Source organism: Balaenoptera acutorostrata, chromosome 4 (assembly GCF_949987535.1).
Source record: "Balaenoptera acutorostrata chromosome 4, mBalAcu1.1, whole genome shotgun sequence".
NCBI lineage: Eukaryota > Metazoa > Chordata > Mammalia > Artiodactyla > Balaenopteridae > Balaenoptera > Balaenoptera acutorostrata.
In genome coordinates, this window is record NC_080067.1 from 79,154,367 (window position 1) to 79,175,250 (window position 20,884).

The following is a 20,884-nucleotide window of genomic DNA, read 5'->3' on the forward strand; positions in this document are numbered from 1 at the left end:
GCAGCACAAGACTGGAATGACAGGACGCAAAGAGTGGACGCAGGCGAGAGACACGTCCAAGTCGGGTAAGGCAACGACTCGACTCTGAAATATGTTTTCAATATTCGCATTCATTGGGCCTAAATCCAACTGTTAGGAATCTATCGTAAGGAAACAGTTGGAGATGCAGGCATGTGGGTAACGGCAGAAGGCACCGCTGGAACAAAGAATACAATGAAGTGAGGGAGCAAGTTCTGTGAATATATGTGGCAGAGAATTCCAGGGAAAGAGAAGAGCAAGTGTGAAGAACCCAGGACTGGACTATACCACATGTGTTCGAGGAACAGCATGGAGGCCAGTGTGCCTGGCGAGTGTGGAGTGAGTACGGGGCTGAGTGTTGGGAAATGAGGTCAGAAAGTTAGTGGGGCCAGATGAGGGAGGGCCTTGAAGGCCATGGTAAGGACTTTGAACTTTACTCTGAGTGGGCAGGGAAGCAGTTGGAAGGTTCTAATCGGAGGCCATGATCTAAGTTTTAAAAGGACAGTTGCTGCATCTCAGTGGACTCCTCAGTTGGTTGGTGGTAGCAGATCTGAGGCTAATTGGTGGCGCCCAAGTCACAGGCCTGTGTGCTAGCTCCAAGAGCGGCTTCAAATGCAAGTATCTGGCATTTTCAGGTTCAGTTGGGATGGAGAAAGAGTCCTTGCCCTTCATCAAGACTTATAGTTCAGGGATCCTCTAAACACAGAGGGGTTCAGATCCTCAGTGACTAAAATAAATGACAAATATCAGTTGTATGTAACAGAAAACCCAGTTATTTTCTCACATACTAAACAGCTCAGAGGGAGGCAGTTCAAGGCTGGGGCAGTGACTCAGTGTCATTATTGTCATTCTGTTCGTGTCCCATGTTGACTTATTGCCTAATGGGTCGAGGTGGACCAAGGCAGCACGTCTAGGTTCAAAACAGGAAGAAAAGGGCAAAGCTGCACCAACTGTGTCTTTTCCCCCTTTTATCAGGAAAGCAAAAGCCTTTCTAGAAACCCTCCGACATCCACTTATGTCCCATTGACCAGAATTGCGTTGTGAAGCCAACCCTGGAAACAAGGGAAGATTTAGCTGCCTCCTCTCCCAAAGTGCAATTTTGTAACAACAACAAGGAAGAAATGGAGCTAGAGCAATGAACACCGTTTGCTTTGATTAGCACTGAGCCTGAAAGGGTGAGTAGCATCACCCACCTTCTCCCCACCTATTTCTCTAATCTCATGTAGTCTCGAACCTCACAGGGGCAGGACCTCTCAGTCCCCAGCACAAGTAGGGGTATGGTTTGCTGTTGGAAGTGACGGTCACAGGCAGCAGACAGCGCTGCTGGAGAGCCCCTAGCCCGCATTCTCAGCCTCTGTGATGTCACACTGGGACTTCTTTCCCTCCACCCTGGGCTGTGGCTTCTGAGGCTGCTGTGGTCATGGAGCTCCTGGAGCCAGCAGTGGGGAGAGAGCCTGAGGGCCCTAATCTCCCCTGGGGCCATGGGAGGTCCAGCCATGCCGCTCTTGAAGGACCCTCATCGCCGCCTCAGGCCCCACTCCCCTGGATCCTCCCGAGCCTATTTGCCGCTTTCAATGTGGTGCTGTTGGTCGTTTTCAGTGGCCTCTTCTTCGCATTCCCGTAAGTCTACCGCACAAGCTGACAGGTTTCTTACAGAGCAACAGAAAGGAAAACACATAACGATAGTACGGAGGCAGGGAGAGTGCGGAAGGGGGGTCCGGGAAAGGAGGAGGTTCTAGGCAGAGGGACCTGAACGTGGGAAGGCACAGAGGTATAGAGTGCTTGGTGCATCTGGGAGCTGCGGGTGGCTGGTAATACTCAATGACCTTTGGTGGAATTTCTATGGATCTGTCACTAGCCTGGATATTTAGACCAGGATTTATGGTCTGTGGGTCCTGACTGGGTGGACTGGGTCCTGGGGGGAGCTTCAGGCCACCCCAGATCACGGCTGACTCCTGCTCTGGTCTCAGTTGCAGGTGGCTGGCCCAGAACGGGGAATGGGCCTTTCCCGTCGTCACAGGCCTCCTGTTTATCCTCACCTTCTTCAGTCTCGTTTCACTCAACTTCTCAGACCCTGGCATCTTGCATCAAGGTGAGACACTGGCCCCCTGGGAGAAGGAGGCAGCACCCGAAGGGCTCCTGCCTGCTGGGATGACTCCTAAAGTGCTCCTTCCATCTCCCCGCCTGGGGTCTCAGGACCCCTTCACCCCATGTCCTCCTGTGCTCAAGCCCTGCATCTGGCACTCCATTTCTCGAGCCACGGAGGTGTGGAAAAACAGAATTTTGGAGGTTTTCCAGTTGCCTTGGAGGGGAGGGCTAGGGGAGGCTGGGTAGAGAAGCTAGCTCTTCACAACCACTCAGTTTTCTCTTCCTCCTTCCTACCACACAGATTCCTTAAAGTATCGCTCACAGTGGCAAAGGCCTGAGTTCTCAAAGAACTCCTCGGGCTGGAAACCCACCTTCCCTTTGACTGTCAGCCTCTCTAAGCTTGGCCAGCTTACTCAATGGGGACTAAGGATTCCCCTGCCCACCTGGTCCCCACCCTTCCTGGAGCCCAGTGATGCTGTGGGGCTGCGTGCCCACACCCTTCTGCTGCAGCAGACTGATGGAGGGGCCTCTTGCTGCCGCTCAATCCTTTTCCCATGCTAGGCTCCAATGAACAGGACCCCATGATGGTGCATGTGGTATGGGTGAACCACAGGGCCTTCCGCCTGCAGTGGTGCCATAAGTGCTGCTTCCACCGCCCGCCCCGGACCTACCACTGTCCCCGGTGCAACATCTGTGTGGAGGTAAGTGCCCCTCTCGCCTGCCCACCTACCCTCCCAGCACCTGCCTGGGACCGGGAGGCCCACTCACACGGGGGCCTGTGGTCGGTGTGAAACTACTCCCAGGACTGCTAAAGACCACGGGTGGCAGTAATTCCCAGTCACTCCTGGTCACTCATACAAGTCACTGCCGCTGTGCCTGCACCTTTCCTGGGAGGCTGGCCCTTTCTTGCACTGGTGCTGACATGCAGAGGGGCATCCACATCTATGCTGGGCCTGGTCAGGCCAGGGGAAGGAAAGATACCCCTGACCTATCGAGGGCTCACTGACACTAGATGCCCGAGGCCCTCAGGCAGGTTGCAGGCCTGGCCAGGGGAACTTTGCCTGTCCTCTTCTGGCTGTCCAGGCCAGAGGGTCTCCTGGTCTCCTGGGCTCTAAGTGCACAGCCTGCAACAGTTTACCAATGTGCTGTCTTAACTGGTCCTTACAACCCTGGGAGACTGGCTGGGCAAGGGTGTTATTATTAGGCTCATCCAGTGGATAAGAAAACAGAGGCCCAGAGATATTCTATGTCCTGCCTGAAGTTACACCAGGATGTGTCCCAGAGAAGACCAGCAGGCCCCAGCTCTAAAGCCCTCTTGACATGAAACTATGTGAGCCACAGAGCCATATGGTGCTCTAACCACAGAAATGCCAGCAGTGTTAGGGACTTTGTGGCTCACTGTCTCCCTAGAAATGGGAGCCAGTGCCTGAGGCCAAGGGCAGGTGGCTAGAGGGTGGGGGTGAGGCCTCAGATTTGGGGGCGATGGAGCCTGGGTCAGAGGTTGGGTCCTCGAGGTCCCCCTCTCCCTCTCACCTAGGACTTTGATCACCACTGCAAGTGGGTCAATAACTGCATCGGTCACCGCAACTTTCGCTTGTTTATGCTGCTCGTCCTGTCACTATGCCTCTACTCAGGTGCCATGCTGGTCACCTGTCTGATCTTCCTGGTGCGCACGACCCACCTGCCCTTCTCCATGGACAAGGCTATTGCGTATCTGCTGGGCTGCGGGACCCACGAGGGGAGCCGTGGGGAGGGCGGGGACAGCGGAGGAGGGGCGTCACGGGGAGGGGGGGTTGGTGCAGAGGTAATGGTGGGCGGGGTTTTCCGCGAAGCCGCTCGGGAGGACCAGTCTGGGACTAGGTGACGGTAGGTAGGGTCGGGCAGATGGGTGGGGATAGGAGGAACTGCGAAGGGTTGAGCATCTAGCAGGGTCGAGGAGGGGAAGTGCTAGAGGTGGCACGGGGGCCTGGACAGCAGGGTGAGGTGAGGTTTACACTGGGATAGAGCACAGCGAGAGGGTGGGCGGGGCTTGTGGGCGGGGCTGTTTGGGGTCGGGGTCGGTGAAGGGCGGGGCCAAGGAGGACTGGCCGGAGGCGCTGTTCCTTAGCTGGTGCGCAGCATCGTGGTGGCTGTACCCGCCGCCGGCTTCCTGGTGCCACTCTTCCTGCTGCTGCTCATCCAGGCCATGTCGGTGAGCGCGGCCAAGCGCTCCTACGAGGGCAAGGTACGTGGGGCCGAGCGGGGCGCCACTATATCGGGCTGTGGGTGGTCACCTTGCACCTCCCGGACTTCCGCACTTTCCGCTTTCTGCAACGCCCTGGTCCTTGATGGCCTGACTTCTCTCGAAGGTGCCTCATTAGCCCTTCCAGACCCAAATTCAGCTCAAATCTCACCTCCTCCTGGAGCTCGGTGGTCACTCTCCTTCCTGGGTGCGCTGCGTCGAAGGTGTGTGTGCTAGGCGCGTGCGCATTATTTTGAGCTATGGGCGGAGAGGTAAGGCTGCATCCTGCGCTTGTGTTGACAAGGAACCTGAAATCAGAGCAACCCTCGCCAGACACCCGCGAACACTCTGGGAGAGGGGCCTGCCTACGTTGTGTAGCACAGACTCAGAGAGAGCATTGAGAGTTCAGTGAGGACTTCGGGGTAGAGTAGGACGTGCCATTTAGTGGTTTCGGACGGGCATAAATCGAGGGAAGGGCTTTGCAGTGACGGGCAAAGCTTGCAAAAAAGCTGGGAAGCCTGAAAGCCTGTGGAATGTTGATAGGATGATGAGGAGACAGTTCTAATTGGAGCAGCTGTGGCATGGGCAAGTGGTCTGCCTGGGATTGGCCAGATTTAAAAGGCAAAGAAGTCAGGTGGATAATTTAATCTTGGTGCTGTGGAAACCCGAGAGCCTTGATAGGATTTTTTCTTTACATACAGTAAAACTCACCCTTTTAAGTGCACAGCTGTATGAGTTTTGACCAACTTATAAGTCCTGTAACCAACCACCGCCATAACCAAGATTTAGAACAGTTCCATCAACCCCAACCCGCCGTTCCCCACCCCCCCCCACCCCGCTAAATTCCCTCATGGCCTTTTGAGTCAGTTTCTTTCCCTATCTGCAGCCCCCGGCAACCACTGATTTGTTTTCTATCCCAATAGTTTTTCCTTTTTCAGAATCTCACATAAATGTAATCATAGCTTTTTGAGTCTGGTTTCTTTCACTTAGCATAAGGCATTTGAGATTCATCCATGTTGTTGCCCACATCAGGAGTTTCCTCCTTTTTATTGCTGTGTGGTATTCCATCATATAGCTGTGCCACAGCTTGTTTACCCATTCGCCAATTGAAGGATATTTGGGTTGTTTCCCATTCGTGGTGATTATAAATGAAGCCACTATAAACATTGGTGTACAGGCATGTGAACACAAGTTTTCATTTTTGGGGGTGTATATACTTAAGGCTGGCGTTGCTGGGTCATATGGTAACTGTATGTTTAACTTTATAAGAAACTGCCAAATTGTCTTCCAAAATGGCTGTACCATTTTGCATTCCCATAAGGAATATATGAGAATTCCAGTTGCTCTGCATCATTAACATTTGGCTTTGTCAGTTTTTTAAAAAATTTAGACAGTCTAATAAATGTGAAGTGACATTTCATTGTGGTTTTAATTTGCATTTTCCTAATAACTAATGATTCTTTTGCCCATTAAAAAAATTGGGTAGTTTTCTTAATATTGAGTTTTAAGAAATCTTTATTTATTCAGGATTCAGACATGTGTTTTGCAAATATTTTCTCCGTGTCTGTCGTTTGTCATCTCATTTTTCTCAACAGTGTCTTCCAAAGATCAGAAGTTTTAAATTTTGAAGTACGTTATCAGTTTTTTCTTTTCTTTTTTTAAATACATTTTCCTTTTATTATTATTTTTATTTATTCATTTATTTGGCTTTGCCAGATCCTAGTTGCAGCACATGGGATCTTTTAGTTGTGGCACGTGGGATCTTTAGTTGCACCATGCGAACTCTTAGTTGCGACATGTGCGATCTAGTTCCCTGACCAGGGATTGAACCTGGGCCCCCTGCATTGGGAGCACAGAGTCTTAGCCACTGGACTACCAGGGAAGTCCCCCTATCAGTTTTTTCTTTTATGGATTGTGCTTTTGGTGTGTAATTAAGAAATCTTTCCTTAACCCAAGGTCACAAAGATTTTTCTCATATGTTTTCTTTTAGAAGTTTTATAGTTTTAGGTTTTATATTTAGGACTATGATTCATTTGGGGTTAAATTTTGTATATGATGCAAGGTATGGGTCAAGATTTTTTTTTTTTTTTTTTTTGCTTATGGGTTGTTCTAGCACCATTTTTCGAAAAGACTATCCTTCCATTGAGTTGCCTTTGAACATTTGTCAAAAATCAGTTGAATATAGAGATGTAGGTGTATTTCTGGACTCTCTCTTCTTTTACCAGTACCATACTGTCTTGCTTAGTAGCTTTATATTGTCTTGAAATCATACAATGTGAGTTCTTCAACTTTGTTCTTTTTCAAAGTTCTGTCGGCTATTCTAGTTACCTTGATTTTCCATATAAGTTTTAGAAGCGGCTTTGTCAATTTCTGCAAAAAATGTTTGCTGAGATTTTCATTTGGATTGTGTTGAACCTATAGATCAATTTTGAAAATGGACATTTTAACAATATTGAGTTTTTGAACCCATGAAAGTAGTATAACTTTCCATTTATTTAGGGCTTCTTTGATTTCTTTCATTAGTGTCTTACAGTTTTCAGCATGTAGATCTTGACTACATTGTGTTAGATTTTTTCTAAGTATTTCATTTTTGTGTGCTATTATAATTTTGAAAAATTTCATTTCCATTTGTTTATTATTATAAGAAAATACAGTGGATTTTTGTATATTAGTCTTGAATCTTGCAATTTTTCTAGGCTCACTTATTAGTTCTAATAATTTTTTTGTTGATTCTACATAGAAAATCATGTCATCTGTGAAAAGGACCATTTCATTTCTTCCTTTCCAATGTGTATGGCTTTATTTCCTTTTCTTTTCTTACTGCATTGTCTTGGACTTTCAGTACTGTGTTGATTACGAGTGGTAAAAGTGAACACCCTTGCCATGGGATTCCTTCCACCTGACAATGACTTGACTAAAGGCTGTTTTAGGAAGACTGTCATAGGTCACATCAAGGAGGGAGGGGCTGGAGACCTTGAGACAGCTGAAAGGACAGAGGAACCCTCTTTGCCCACCATTTCCCATCCTTGCAGTCACCACTTAATCGCTCCACCCCACCCATGTTTGGTTCCCAGCCCACCTGTGACTCCTCTGTGCAGCCCTGACTCATCAGCTCCCTGTGGTCTGCATGTCTTCTCTCTCCAGCCTCAGTCCCTCATTTCAGCCTCTCCTGGGCAGCATTCTCCCTTCCCACATCCTGTGGTTCTTCTAGCCCAGGTCAGGCCATAGGCCTGCCCTCCCTCCCCTGCTCAGATGGGGCTGTCCCAATCCAGGATCTCCAGCCTTAAGAAACCTAAATGTGGTCTGCACTCTGTGATTCACCAGGCAGGACTCTTTCCCATTACCAGAACCCATTTCAGGCATTCTTCACACACCTCAACTTTATTCCCTTCTTACCTCCATCCCTTGACCACAACTTCTGCTGGGCCACTTGCTTAGATCACAAGGGCTCTGGAGCCAGACCACATAAATTCAAATCACAGCTCCACAACACACCAGCAGGGAGATCTTGGCTGTGTTACTTAGCCATCTGGTACCTCAGTTTCCCCATCCATAAAAGGGGACAGCACGGGTTAATATGTGTGAGATACATAGAACAGTGGCTGGTGTGAGTAAGTGCCCCATAGGTCATCATTATCGCCATTCCTTCCCATCATCAGTACACATGTTCTCGTCTCTCACATCTTAAAACAAAGCAAACATCCCTTAACATCGCAGGCCTCCCCTGTTGTACTCTCCCCTCCAGCGCAACCAGATTTCCTGAAAGCATTGGCTGTGCTCACTAGCGTCGTTCTTCACCTTCCTCAGCCCACTTCAGCCCAGCCTCCGTCCTCACTGTCATACTGATGCTGCACTCTCCAAGTGGCCAAAGCCAGCGGGCAATCCTCAGACTAATCTTTCCAGGCTGCACAGAGCAGCATCTGAAACAGAATGTACCTGCTGTGGCCCTTCCCCAGCCTCTCAGGGTCCAGCTCTCTCTGCTGCCCTGGGCTGCTGCTCCCCTGCCTGCACCTTGGAGTGTTGGCCGGGCTGCCTGCTCTTCTCACCAATCCCCTCTCTGTGCTGCCCTGACCACTCCCCAACTGCCCTCAGCACCCTGAAAGTTAAGGCTGGCTTTGTTGTCTGTGGTGTGTCCTCAGTCCCCAGAGCAATGCCTGGAACAGTGTTGAGGTCCCCAAATATTTATGAACAAATGAGTGAACCTACAAACAAAGGAATCCATAATGCTTTGGGAGAGAAGGAGAGAGAGAAAGAGAGAGAAGTCTGACTCCCCGATCCCCGGGGAAGAAGGGGAGAGAGAGCAGAGGCAGCAGGGAATTGGGCAGGAGATGGGGCGAGTAGATACCCACTTTGGTTTTGGTCCTGTGGAGCATGAGGGCGTTTGAGATACAAAACTGGAGCAGGAGACCAGGCCTGAAGCCGGTGAGAGAGGACAGTCTGGGAACTTCCGAGCTGTTGGATTCCATTCATGTCTGAGGGTCCCATATGGGGAGAGGAAGGGCTCTACTTTATTAGTCAGTTCTTATGAATTCATTAAACAATTACCATTCCTTTAAGCACTGAGCAATCAACATTTTTCCATTCTTCGTGTACATCTAATAAATCAAAATTTATTTCTCTAGATTTAAAATTCTGATTGTAAATTTAATCAAACTCTTCTAACCATTTAATTAAAATTGAGAGTAGAATGCCAGTTTCCCTTAAATTCTTTTTTTTTTTTTAAATTTATTATTTATTTATTATTTTTATTTTTGGCTGTGTTGGGTCTTCGTTTCTGTGTGAGGGCTTTCTCCAGTTGCGGCGAGTGGGGGCCACTCTTCATTGCGGTGCGCGGGCCTCTCACTATCGCGGCCTCTCTTGTTGTGGAGCACAGGCTCCAGACGCTCAGGCTCAGTAGTTGTGGCTCACGGGCCCAGTTGCTCCGCGGCATGTGGGATCTTCCCAGACCAGGGCTCGAACCCGTGTCCCCTGCATTGGCAGGCAGATTCTCAACCACTGCGCCACCAGGGAAGCCCTCCCTTAAATTCTTGAAACACCTTAAAGTAGGGAGAACTCAAAAAATCACAGTGGTTAAGGGCATGGGACACAGGGGAGCTGGTGGTGGGCAGAGGTGCTCTTGGGCCACTTTAGGACGTGACAAACACTTTGTAGTTAAGGCTCTTGAAGTCCCCATGAGACTCAGCCTGTGCTGGGAAGGAGGAGGGGGCGAGGCTGATGGGCAGAAGGAGGGGAGGAGGAGAAAACCTGGTCCAGAGTTTCCAGGGGAGGACTTGACCTTTGGGCTTGACATCAGTCAAGCATTGGGTGCTCAGGAGCTTGAGCCCAGATTTCCAAGGCCGTGTGATTTTGGTTAGGGAAATATGATTAGGTACCGCAAACCGTCCTTCCAGATAGTGAAATTCAGTGAAGGCACAATTTTAGAAAAGAATGAGATGTGGGAAAGTAGAGGAGTTGAGAGAACATTGGTGGAACTGTCTTTGGAGCAGTTTATCAGCAAAAGGAAGATCCGAAAGGATCTGGAAGGAGGTAGCAGGAGGATGTGTGTGGCCAAATGAGACAGAGGGGGAGGACAGTGCGAAAGGGGATACAAGGTGATGGGGAAGGATCCCTGAGCAGGCAGGAGAGGTGGGTGCAGTGCCAGAGCTGCTCAGAAGTGAGTTGGGGACGCCTCGCCTGACTCTCCTGGCTCCTCTGTCCTTGGAGTCTTGCTGCAGCCCTGGGCTGAGCTGACCGGTGCAGGGAGGGCCAGTGGGGGTGGCCTGCCCAGTCCTGCGGGTTCTGAGCTCTTCTTCCTGTCCTCGACCCCCCCCCTCCCACCCAGTGCCGATACCTGCAAGGATACAACCCCTTCGACAACGGCTGTGCCAGCAACTGGTATTTAACAATTTGTGCACCGCTGGGACCCAAGTGAGTTGGCAAACCAGAGGCCTGAGCGGTGGCCCCTGGCGCTGGGGGGGGTGGGGTGAAGCTGGGTCATCTCCCCTGGCCCCTTAGCATAGCTCCCATCTCCTTAACGCTCACTATTCTTCTTCTTTTGGAGTTGTCTCCAGGGCATTGTGGGAGCTTCTGGAGCTTCCCCTTCCTTGCCTCTGTGGGTTCTTCCTCTAAGAAATGGGGTTAGAGGGGCATGGCAGCCTGGATGAGGTTGGTGACAGCTCCCTGCAGGGCCATGCCCAGGCTGTGTGCTCCCCAGGCTGAGGGGGACCGGGCCAGGAGGGCCACGACCACTCGCATCTGGCTTGTTGCTCCCCAGGTACATGGCCGAAGCTGTCCGGCTGCAGAGAGCGGTGGGGCCTGATTGGGTGCCCAGGCAGAACGCGCACTTCCCGATGTGCCCCTCCGCGCTCAGTCCCCCAGACCTCCCTGGGCCTGGGTCTGGCCCCCAGTCCCAACCTCTGGGTCTCGACAAACCAGGGAAGAGGCCCCCAGGGAGTGGTGAGGCTGCAGCCCTCCAGGAGGTGAGGAGTGTGTGTGTGTGTGTGCGTGTGTGTGTGTGCAGCGTGCACGTGTGCCTGTGTGTGTTGGGAGGGGGCGTCTGCGGATTGTACAGGTGTTGGGAGAAGCCCCCCAATGTTGGGCTGGCCCTGAAGCTGGAGCACTTAGAGCTCGAGAGAGGGGGATTATAGGCCTGAAGAGTGTTGGCAGTAGAGTCACAGGCCTCCAGAATACACCAGGGGTCCCTGGAGACACAAAGGGAAAAGGCCGCACCACTCACTTGCTGGGTGGCCTTGGGCCAGTCACTTACCCTTTCTGGGCCTCAGTTTCCTCAGCTATTTATGATGATTGAGACTAGTCCAGTGGTTTATAATTGGCAGGGGTGGGAGGGGGGGAATTCCTTTATTTAAAGGCACCTTCTACTCTGAAGCCCAGTCTATGAACCATGTGGAAGTGGAGCATTAAGAATGATGTAGGGGTGGGTAACCCACAGCCCCTCCAGAGCCCCTGCAGTGACATTCTGGGGTGGTGGGTGACAGTCTGGGCAGTTTCTTGCTCCCCAGTGGGTGGGCTGCGGGGCGGGGCTTAGGGAGAGCCTGCATCCCCCCCACAGTGTGTTTAGCTCCACGCCAGCCCGGTGCTGCCCCTGCTGCGGGACGCCCCCAGACGAGGCTCCGCCTACCTCTTGCCCTTTCGCACTGGGAGATGCCAGGAGCCTCCGCAGCCGAACCTCACCTCTTGCGCCCCTTGTGGAGACCTCTGTGCCCTGCCCTTGCCCACTCGCCTGGCGGGAGTGTTGAGACCCGCCCCCCCCCCCCCAAAGCCCATTAAATACCCTTTGCCTACCTCCTACAGCTGCCCTGCTGCACTGTCTGTCCTCGATGCGAGGGAGTGTGGATGAGGCGGGCCCTGAAGGGCTGGGACAAATCATTGCCTGGGAGGGAGGAGCCAGGGTCCTCTGCGACCTCGGGCAAGACACTCAACCTTGCTCTCATCCTTAAAATGGGGCAACCGTAACAGCCACAGCGACGGCTGGAGACGATGGAAGTGAAAACCCAGCAATGCCTGGGTGTGAGCCCGAAGTCCCGCCTCTGCCCTGCAGCACCCCTATCTGGCTGCAGGGGGCGCCCGCCACCTGGGAATTCTCCAAGCCTGGCCCGGTCCAGCCGTGCCCCCTGGAGCCTCGCGGGTGGGCTGGTCCCCCTGCCTCATCCCGGGTGGTGGGGGCGGGGGAGGGGGGGTGGGAGTGTTCTCCGTCACAGACCAACCCTACAACTTTCCTGCAGGTGGGTCTCACCCGGCCATTTCCTCCTAATGGGGAGTCAGGTGCTGGTTCTGGTCCTGTCCCTGGGGTGGGTCCCAGGCCCTGTGAGTCTGTGTGTGTGGGTAGGTTGGGGTGAATGGAGGGAACCAAATCAAACTGTGGCTCCTCTAGTGGCCAGAGTCTGACCTTGGGAATGGAAATAATGGCACCTTCCAGGAAGGTTGTCAGAGGATGAAACGAGGTGGTTCATGAAAAACACCAGGTACACAGTAGGCACACGATGAATGCAGCCAGTATGATTATGATTATTTTCTCCACCACACAGCTAGCAGACCACTCAGCATCCCTCCAAGGACCACCTTCTCAGAATTACCTGGGCCCCAGACCACTGACTCAGAATCTCAGGGTGGGGGGAGGACAGGAATCTGAATCTGAATTACCATCAAGTGCTCCATGGGATCCTACCACCCTGGAGTTACCGAATTGCTGCCTTAGGCGGTGAGGATGGACACTGACCACACTGCTTCCTACCCCCCGTGTATCCAGCTGCAGTGGGGTGCGGTGAAGGTGAGAGGGAAGGACGTCACCAAAGGGTCGGATGAGCACCCCAGGGGCCTGCGAAGGTGTGTGCCTGTGTGTGCACATGTGCTTGTGTGTTGGGGGCCCAGCCTGGAGAGGTGGGTGACCTACGATGCAGGATTCGGCTCCAGTTCTCTCTACGCTGGGTCCCCTTCGAGGCTGCCCTTCCCTCTTCCTCCCGCCCTGTCTGTGGCAGCCCCAGGCCCAGCCTCGCCCACCCCTGTGGCTCTGGTTCTCGGCCTCCTGGCCAGCCTCATTCAACCCAGGGACTCCAGTTCTTTCTCGCCTCCTTTGCCTTGGTCCCAGGGTCTCCCCAGTCCCAAACCCCCCTTGGGGTTCAAGCCTTTTCTCAGCTCTCTCAGGGTTAACCTTGGGTTCTGGGGAGGGATGCAAGGTACTCACTGCCATAGAAAAAGGCAGCCCAGTTTTAGCTTTGTTGTAAATGGCCTCAGTGGCCACATTTAAAATCCTTAGGGCCCACGTTTACAAGTAAAGCTGAAGCAGCCTTTCCTGTCTGGGAAGCCCACAGTCCATGGTCACAGGGTGAGGGGACGAGGACATGAGACTTTCTGAGCCCCAGACCCCAGGTGTGTATGTGATACACAGATCTGTGTGAGTGGCCTCTCTGTGTGTGTTCAGCTCAGCCCAGGCTGCTCAGCGGTGAGGAGAGGCCCTCAGTCCTCCTCCCAAATGGGAGTCCTCAGGGCGGTCTGGGCCTCCGCCAGAGAGGAAGAAGATTCAGGAACCTGGGCCAAAGCCTGGATGGAGGGATATTCACGGAACTGGCTAGGTGCCCAAATGGTGCCTGCCCAGAACCCCAGCTCCACAGGCCGCAGAGTCTGGGGTGGCCCAGTGCTGCCTGACCTGCTGCCGTCCTTCTGTGGTCCTGGCTGCTTCATCAGGACTGCACCTACCGGGTCCCTGTCTCCAGCTCTACAGGGGACTCACTCCGTCTCAGGCAGGGCCTCGCAAGTCCTAAGTCACACGTGAGCCACCTCCCCCCACAGCCTGGGCCTTATTTTCTCACTGGGCAAGGACGTAACCTTCCTCAGATTCTCAGAGGTGGCCGTGTCCCCTCCTGCTCTGGGGTGTAGATTCTGGGTCTCTGAGCGCTCCCAACCTGAGATTTCTAGGATTTCTTTAGGAAAACCCCTTAAATCATGCTCCTCTGCTCCTCAAGGTGTAAGCAGACCTAGCTCACCCTTTCCTGTGACTCCCCGCGCCGTCTCCCCTAAGCCTTGGGCGCCCTCAGAGATTCTTTCCGGCCAGGCTGGAGGCCTCCCTTGAGCTGCACCACCTTCCCTTTCTACCTCCACGTTCCTGCCGAACCTGCCCTCGATGCCCAGACACACCCCTCGCAGTCCTTGGCCCGCTGATACAGGGAGGGGTGTTATCAGGGCCCGAAAATGGGGCCAGCTCTCCACACACAACCTGGAAGCCCTGCCGTCCCTGCGTTCCCTTGGACAGGAACCAAGGAGTGACCCCCCTGCCACCAAACCCTGCAGGGCTGCCAGGTGCCCACATGTCTGGAGCCCCTCTGAGAGGTCCCCAGGCCACCCCTGGAACCTGAAGAAAGGAGGGGGAGCCTGGAAGCAGCCACCCCCTTGTCATCTCTACACTTTCCTCCATGACCTTCTAGAAGGTCAGAGTGTGTGCGGGGTGGGAAGAGCATTGGGCCAGGAGTCGGGAGGCTGGGTGTCACTCAGCTTTGCGACCAGCGAGCATGCTGCGGGAGCGAGCCTCTTCCCTCCGCTTGGCCTCAGCTCCCTCGTCTGCAAATAGGATGACCATAGTGGCTAGCTCACAGGTGGCTACAGGATCTGAACTCTTTAGAGCTGGAGGGGACTTAGGGGTCACGTCATCCAGCTGCCCCTCCACCCTCAATTTCGCAGATTTTCACTAGAGAGGGAAGGGATTGCCTAGGGTGACACGGTGTCCAAGCCAGCTCTCTGTTTCCGAGCTGCCTCTCCCATTCCTGCTCCAGGGACCATTTCAGAGGAGGAAGGCCTTGAGCAGCGTCCTCAGGGCCCCCCTACCAGCCCCCGGAGAGCCAGGCAGCACGTGTTAGCACAGGGCCTGGGGACCTGATAAGAAGGCAGGCTTAACCCCGACCCCAGCTCTGCTGGGAGCGATAATGACGCCCCGCTGCTGCCTTGTGCTCAGCCCTGCCCTGCCTTGCCCACCCCACCCAAGGGGGCCCTGCCAGTGGCTGAGGGTGGGACAGGGCAGGGACAGATAGGACAGGGGAGGTGGCTGCAGCATGGGATCGGGGGGCCAGAATCCTGATACCTCCCAGAGTACAGGCCCCTCGCTGGCTGACCCTCCTGGGCACCCGGGCACAGTGCCTGACACCCAGGTGATGCTCCAGCGGTGCCCACATCCTCCTCCAGTTCCTGCACGCCGAGCGCGGTGGAGGGAAGGGGCTGGGCTGAAGGTGTGCCAGGCCCGTCCTGGCTAACACAACTTTACTGAGCCCCACCGGGCTAGGGCTTGGGCTAAGTGATTCACATGATCTCCTTTAATCCTCACAGCAACCCCCGAAGTTGTTATTCTTGTCTTAGAGTTGCGGAAACCAGAACTGAGCAAACAAGCCACTTCTCCACGGTCGCACTGCTTCTAAGTGGCAGAGCCAAACTCCTTTAGCCTTTGTCATGACACTGTGCTTCACAGGCAGTTATATTTTATTTCAACTTAGAGTAGTGGCTAAGGCATGGGCTCTGAAGCCAGACGGACGGCCTGGTTTCCTGCTGTGTAATGGGATGAATCATTGCCTTTATTGTGCCTTTATGAGGATTCAGTGTGCAGCGCACGTGGAGAGCTTGACCCCAGCGTGGGCACGTGGTAGGTGCTTCATCAATGGTCGTGATTGTCCCCACACTAGGATCCAGGTGATGCCTGGGTCAGGATTCTGTGACCTGCTAGGGCCTTTGTGATGCCAGTCACAGTGGCTGCCGTTTGGTATGGGTTTCCTGGTGGCCAGGGAGCAAAGGGGAAGGGCTGCTTCGGAGGGGAGGTTTGTGGTGTTTTACGGAAAATCAAGCAATGTTTGTGTCCCCCGGCCAACGGGGGATGGAGGTGTGGGCTGAGCGTGTTCAAGGGAGCAGCAAGATAACCACCCAACGGCTCTGCCCCCCCGCATGGGTGAGGAGGCTTCTGCTTAAGAAAGCACCCTGTTGCATCAGTTTCGAGGCCGGGCAGTGCCCGAGCTGAAGGAAGCCAAAGCTGTGGGCATCTGAACCCTGTGTCCGGGCCTCGCTCGGAGCCACTGCTGCCGCTTCTGCCAGCTCTGCCCTCTCTCTCTAGCCTCCCAGTCTGTCTGTCCGTGTCTGCCTTTGCCTTACCTCTTCTCACCTTTCCACTCCATCTCCTCTCTCTCCTCCCCCTCTTCCCCCTTTCACTGTCTTCCACGCTCTTCCTGTGTTCACTCTGTCTCTCTCCCGACCCGTCACCACCTTTCCTGGACAACAGCTTCCAGGAACACAAAGTAAACGGTCTGACAATTTTCAAGTAATAACTTTCAACTGTGATTCTTGGAAGCCCTTGGGCCTGGGCATGGAAACCTCCAGAACTCTGGGCCAGGCCAGAGGCAGGGCCTGCACAGGGCGCCTTTGTCTGTCTCCGACCGGGGCCTGCCAGGCACACGCTTTCTCAGCTGCTTCTGGTCGGGACCGTTTTGCTGCTGACATTGGAGATTCCCACACTGGAAGGAATATTCCCACATTGAATATCTAGCTTATTTCTCAGTGAGAAGAAAACCAAGGCACCGGCACTCGGGGAGAGGTTCAGCAGGGCTTGCCCTGGGGTCACGCAGCTAAGTAGAGGCCAGGCGAGGCTGGGTCCCCATCTCCTGCTTCTCAGCCCTTTCCACCACCCGCTGCGGGTCACAGGCTGGATGGGTCAGAGGCCTGGACTATAAACAGGAAGGGCACTCTTTCTTCTCCTGGAGGCCTGGTAACTTGGCTCCCATAGGCAAACTCACGAAAGTGACAACAATAGTTAACAGTCGTTTTTATGCTAACTGTGGGCTAAGTGCTTGGCTTGTATTATCTCATTTAATCCTCAAAATGATTTGTGGGGAAGATGCTATGAGTTTTGTGGGCGTGACCTTGGACAGTCCTCGGGCCTCCATCTCCCTATCTGTACAGAGTGTTCTGGAGGATCCTTGGGGCTATTCCTGCCCTGCCCTCCTGGGAGTCCATGGCTTAGTGGCCAGGGAGGAGGGTCCTTGGTCTGGGCACAAGCCCTGAGGTGGATGGGGCCCCGGGCAGAGCTTATTCGAGGACCTATTAGGGTCCTGTGCCTGAACTTCATCTGTCCCCTAGTAGCCGGGGTGGGGAGAGCATTAGGTCACCAAGCAAGAGTACCGATCCCTGGGTAGGACCCTTGGCCATCTGGGCTGGGAAAGTCCCCTGCCCAGTTGTTCCTAGATACCTGTTCTTCAGCTCCTGGCAAACACAACATGGAAAGACACTCTCCTGCTTGCCCTTTGCCTGGCTGCACAGTGGGATGCCAAGATGGGGCATCAGGAGACCTGGGTTGGAAGGCAGGGTCTGTGCTTCCTGGTGGTGTGGCCCTAAGAAAGCCCCTAGCCTCTCAGAGCTGCTGTTACCACATCTGCAGAAGGGAAACTCGAGCCCAGGCCCGGCTACCTCTGGCACTTGTGGGTGACACAGTGTACCATGGGAAGGTGCTCTGGACTTTTAACTTCTTCACACCAACCATAGCCCCACGGGCACAGGGCTTCTGGAAAGGGAGCAGTGGGAGGGCCAGATTGGACTTGGGGAGCCTGGCAGGAGTAACTCCCTGTCCCTCTGTCTACATTTCCCCTGCCATTTTTGCAGGCTCTGGATTTGGATCATCTGGAAGTGGCCAAGGCTGAGAATGGGCCGCCTCACTTTAAATCCCAGACAGACCCAGCCTGGGTCACCTTCCTTGGGTGACTTCTGAGCTCCCTCTCTTCCCCACCAAGTATCTGTCCCGAGGGGAAGAGCTGGCTGGACTTGGGTTTGGAGCAGGGATATGGCCCTTTCTGCTCCCAGCTGGCACCCCCATCTGCCAGCCACCCTGAGCCCCTGGGGTGGAAGCCTCTGGAAGGCCTCAAGGTCTGGTTGTGATGGCTCGACTCTGAACCCTCGGCAGGGACGTGGGCTGCACCCACCTTGGCCCAGGGGCTCCATCTACCTTGGATACAATCCAGACCAAAGAGTAAAGGAGGTTTGTTCCTGAAGCAGAGACCAGAAGTAGGCACACAGAGGGCTCTGTGCTTTGGAGTTGAAGCTTTTAAAGAGTTGTTTTCTTTAAATATCCTGCTGCAGGAAAGAGAAGCCCCAAATCAAACATTCCTGAAACATGAATTTCAGGTGGCTTTAAAGGAGCAATTTGTTTGGTTTCTGTCCCACCCTGATTCTGCTCAGTGGGGTCTTGGGCACTCATCCCTGGGGTTTGATGGAGGGTCCACACCCTTCCAGGCTCACCGTCCAACCTCACCGGGAGGTTCCTCAGCACCAGATCCAGCCTGAGGGCCTCTGGGCACAGCCAGGCCCCAAGCTTGCTCCCAGGGGACGGTGGGCACATCCATCTCAAGAAGGGAAGGCCACTGTCTGTCCATCCTCAGCTGCATTCCCACTGCTGGCCACACCCTCTTTCTTGAACTCTCTCTTTACCCTTGATCTCGGGTATCTGACGCACTCCTGACTCTCCTCCTGAGTTAGGGATACTCTGTCTATGACTCTTTCTCTCACTTCCTGCCAGGATATCTCCCAGGTCCCATACCTCCTGCCAGGATATCTCCCAGGTCCCATCCTTGGGGTATGCCCCATCTTGGAGAACTCACTCATTCCCTTGCCTTCAGCAGTGCTGGGCCTGGTCAAGCCTCCATCTCCAGGCCCTCAGGCCCTGCCAGTTTCCCAGGCTCTGGCCTTAATATTCTTTTATTTTTTTTATTGGGGCATAACTGACAAGTAAAATCCTAAGATATTTAAAGTGTACAACATGATGATTTGCTCTCTGTATACATTGTGAAAGGATTCCCCCATCAAATTAGCCTTAATTTTGTATGATTGAATTATTCCCTTAGAGTCCCACCAGAGGCTCAGGGTCTTTCCAAGCCCCAGCACCAGGGGGAAGAGAGAGAAATAGCAAAGGCAAAACCAGCCATTGAATGAAAGAGACACTTGTTAGTGTGAGGGGGCCGCTGAGCAGGGTGCTGGGACATGGATCCAGGGGAGATGGCGTCTGGATGTCCCAGATCTGTCCCAGGTCTAGTCCGAAGAGTGTCCCAAGGCCAGCCTTGACCTCGAGAGGAGCAGGGTTAGAGGAATTCTCTGAGCAGCCTTGTTTGCCCTCCTTGCCCTGAGTCCCTTCTTTGGGGCCCGTGGTAGGACTGGATGGGTACGGGGAGGAAGGGCACTTGGTGAAGGGATATCCAGAGGAGGGTACCAATCAAAGGCTTATTCCTGTCATTCATGGCGAAGCTCATAAAAAGACTGAGGCCTGAACTGGGATAGTGGGAATACAAATCCATTCATTCATTCATTCATTCATTCAATAAACACTGAATAATCACAACATACCCCGGAGGTAATGAAATTAATTTTTAAAAGAATGTGTTCATGTATAATTTAATTTAAATTTGTACTATATTATTTAAATCATACTATATTTCAATATAATTAAAAATTATATTTATGTATTTTTAAAAGACTGGAAGCAAATCCATCAGATACTCTTGGTGGATGAGCAAGTGTTTCCTAATGAAAGGGATTCTGGCTGCCAGTCTGGGTGTTCGGACACCTGATTTCTAGGCCCAGCGCTTTCTCTGCCAGGCTGTGTAACTGGGAAAAGCCCTTCCCCTCTCTGGACCTGTTCCCTCATCTGTGCAGTGAGAGTGTGGAACCAGAAGATCAGTGGCTCTTTCCAGCTCTGACATTACCTGAGAACAATGGGGACGAGGGGGTTATAGACACTTTCATCGGCATGGCCAGCTGCTCTGCTTTGCCCACGCTCACTGCAGGCCCCTCTCCTGCAGGGCTCCACGAATGGGAGGTAGTGGCCCCCGCAGCCTGACCAGCCGTCAGGCTCTGATCTCAAGTTAGAATCACTCCTCTCACTTCTTTATATCCACTCTGAATCATGCAAGACCTCTTCCACCCTTCAGTTGCAGCCTCGTGACCTGGATCGAAGGGGGCTATGGCAGCAGCCTCGATGGCTCTGAAGGAAGTGAGGGAGCCAGCCAGGCTGGGAGGTGACATGTGTTGATTACATGTCGTGTCCCCGCAGCCGTGTGCCCGACTCAGTGCCTGAGTTGTTCTGTGGACGTTATTCCCCATGGCAGCCCTGGGTGGGAAGTGTACCGCCTCTTCAGTAGGAGATGAGGCTCAGAGAGGTGACGCACCTGCCGGGTTGCACAGCTGGTAAGTGGGGCTCCAGGACTGGAACCGGCTGTCTCAGCATCAGAGCTGAAAGCAGCCAGAGCCCTAGGCTGCTCTTCCCAGGACTGAGGTGGTTTTCCAGCTGCTTTCAGATGCTGCACCTGCCCCCGCTTCCAGAATTTTGTACATGGTGGCAGGGGTTTAAATCCACTTCTGGTTCTACCCATTGGAAACACATTTCTCCTCCCTAGAAAATGCCTTTCCCTCCTTGTTCTCAGGCCTCTGAGTCCCCCTGACTCCCCAGGAGTCGGCAGGTCCAGTACCTTCTGTCATCTTTCTGTGGAGGCCGGAACTCTTGTTCCAATGGGAAGCAGCCTCTTGAGCGGGAGAGAATTTAGGGTCCCTGGCCATCCTGCCGGCCCCTTCACAAGGAGCTCGCTCCCGGGGACCTGCTTTTTCCTATCACAACATCCCGACTTGGTCAACTGTCTCTGTACTTTTTCCTCCAGCCTGCTCCCCATTGGCTGCTCTGTGCCCCCCGCCCCACCTGTTTTTTCTTCTTTTTCTTTAAATTCTAAAATAGGAGTGCAGGGGAAATTATGTCCACTCTTCTATCTGGCCTCAGACTTTCAGGCAAGCATTCAACATGAAAAGTAATTTCTTATCAAGTGCTATTGCTTTTCTGTTTCAATTACTGGTGTTACAACAATGTTTTTCTGGTGTTGACTACACGTGTTCAAGAATTCTGGAGTGTTGTGGGTTAATTGGCCCTCCTTGGACTAGCCTGAGTACCTAAATACCATAACAACCCTATTTCAGTGGGAAAATATCTTTTGACCGCATCCTGGGTTATAGGCTAGTTGGAAGTTGGGGGCTGCTAGTAATTAACAAATTCAAATCGGCTACATC

The 20,884-nt window shown here is 53.2% G+C and overlaps 1 protein-coding gene across 1 annotated transcript; it reads left to right on the forward strand.

Moving 5' to 3' along the window:
• The first annotated feature begins 1,514 nt into the window (after positions 1-1,514).
• Positions 1,515-11,663, forward strand: ZDHHC19 (zinc finger DHHC-type palmitoyltransferase 19). Its single transcript, XM_028163842.2, is given in 9 exon segments — positions 1,515-1,536; positions 1,539-1,638; positions 1,989-2,110; positions 2,668-2,807; positions 3,644-3,816; positions 4,225-4,330; positions 10,149-10,234; positions 10,581-10,785; positions 11,385-11,663. Coding segments are annotated over 9 exon segments (1,233 nt in total).
• The last annotated feature ends 9,221 nt before the right edge of the window (positions 11,664-20,884 follow it).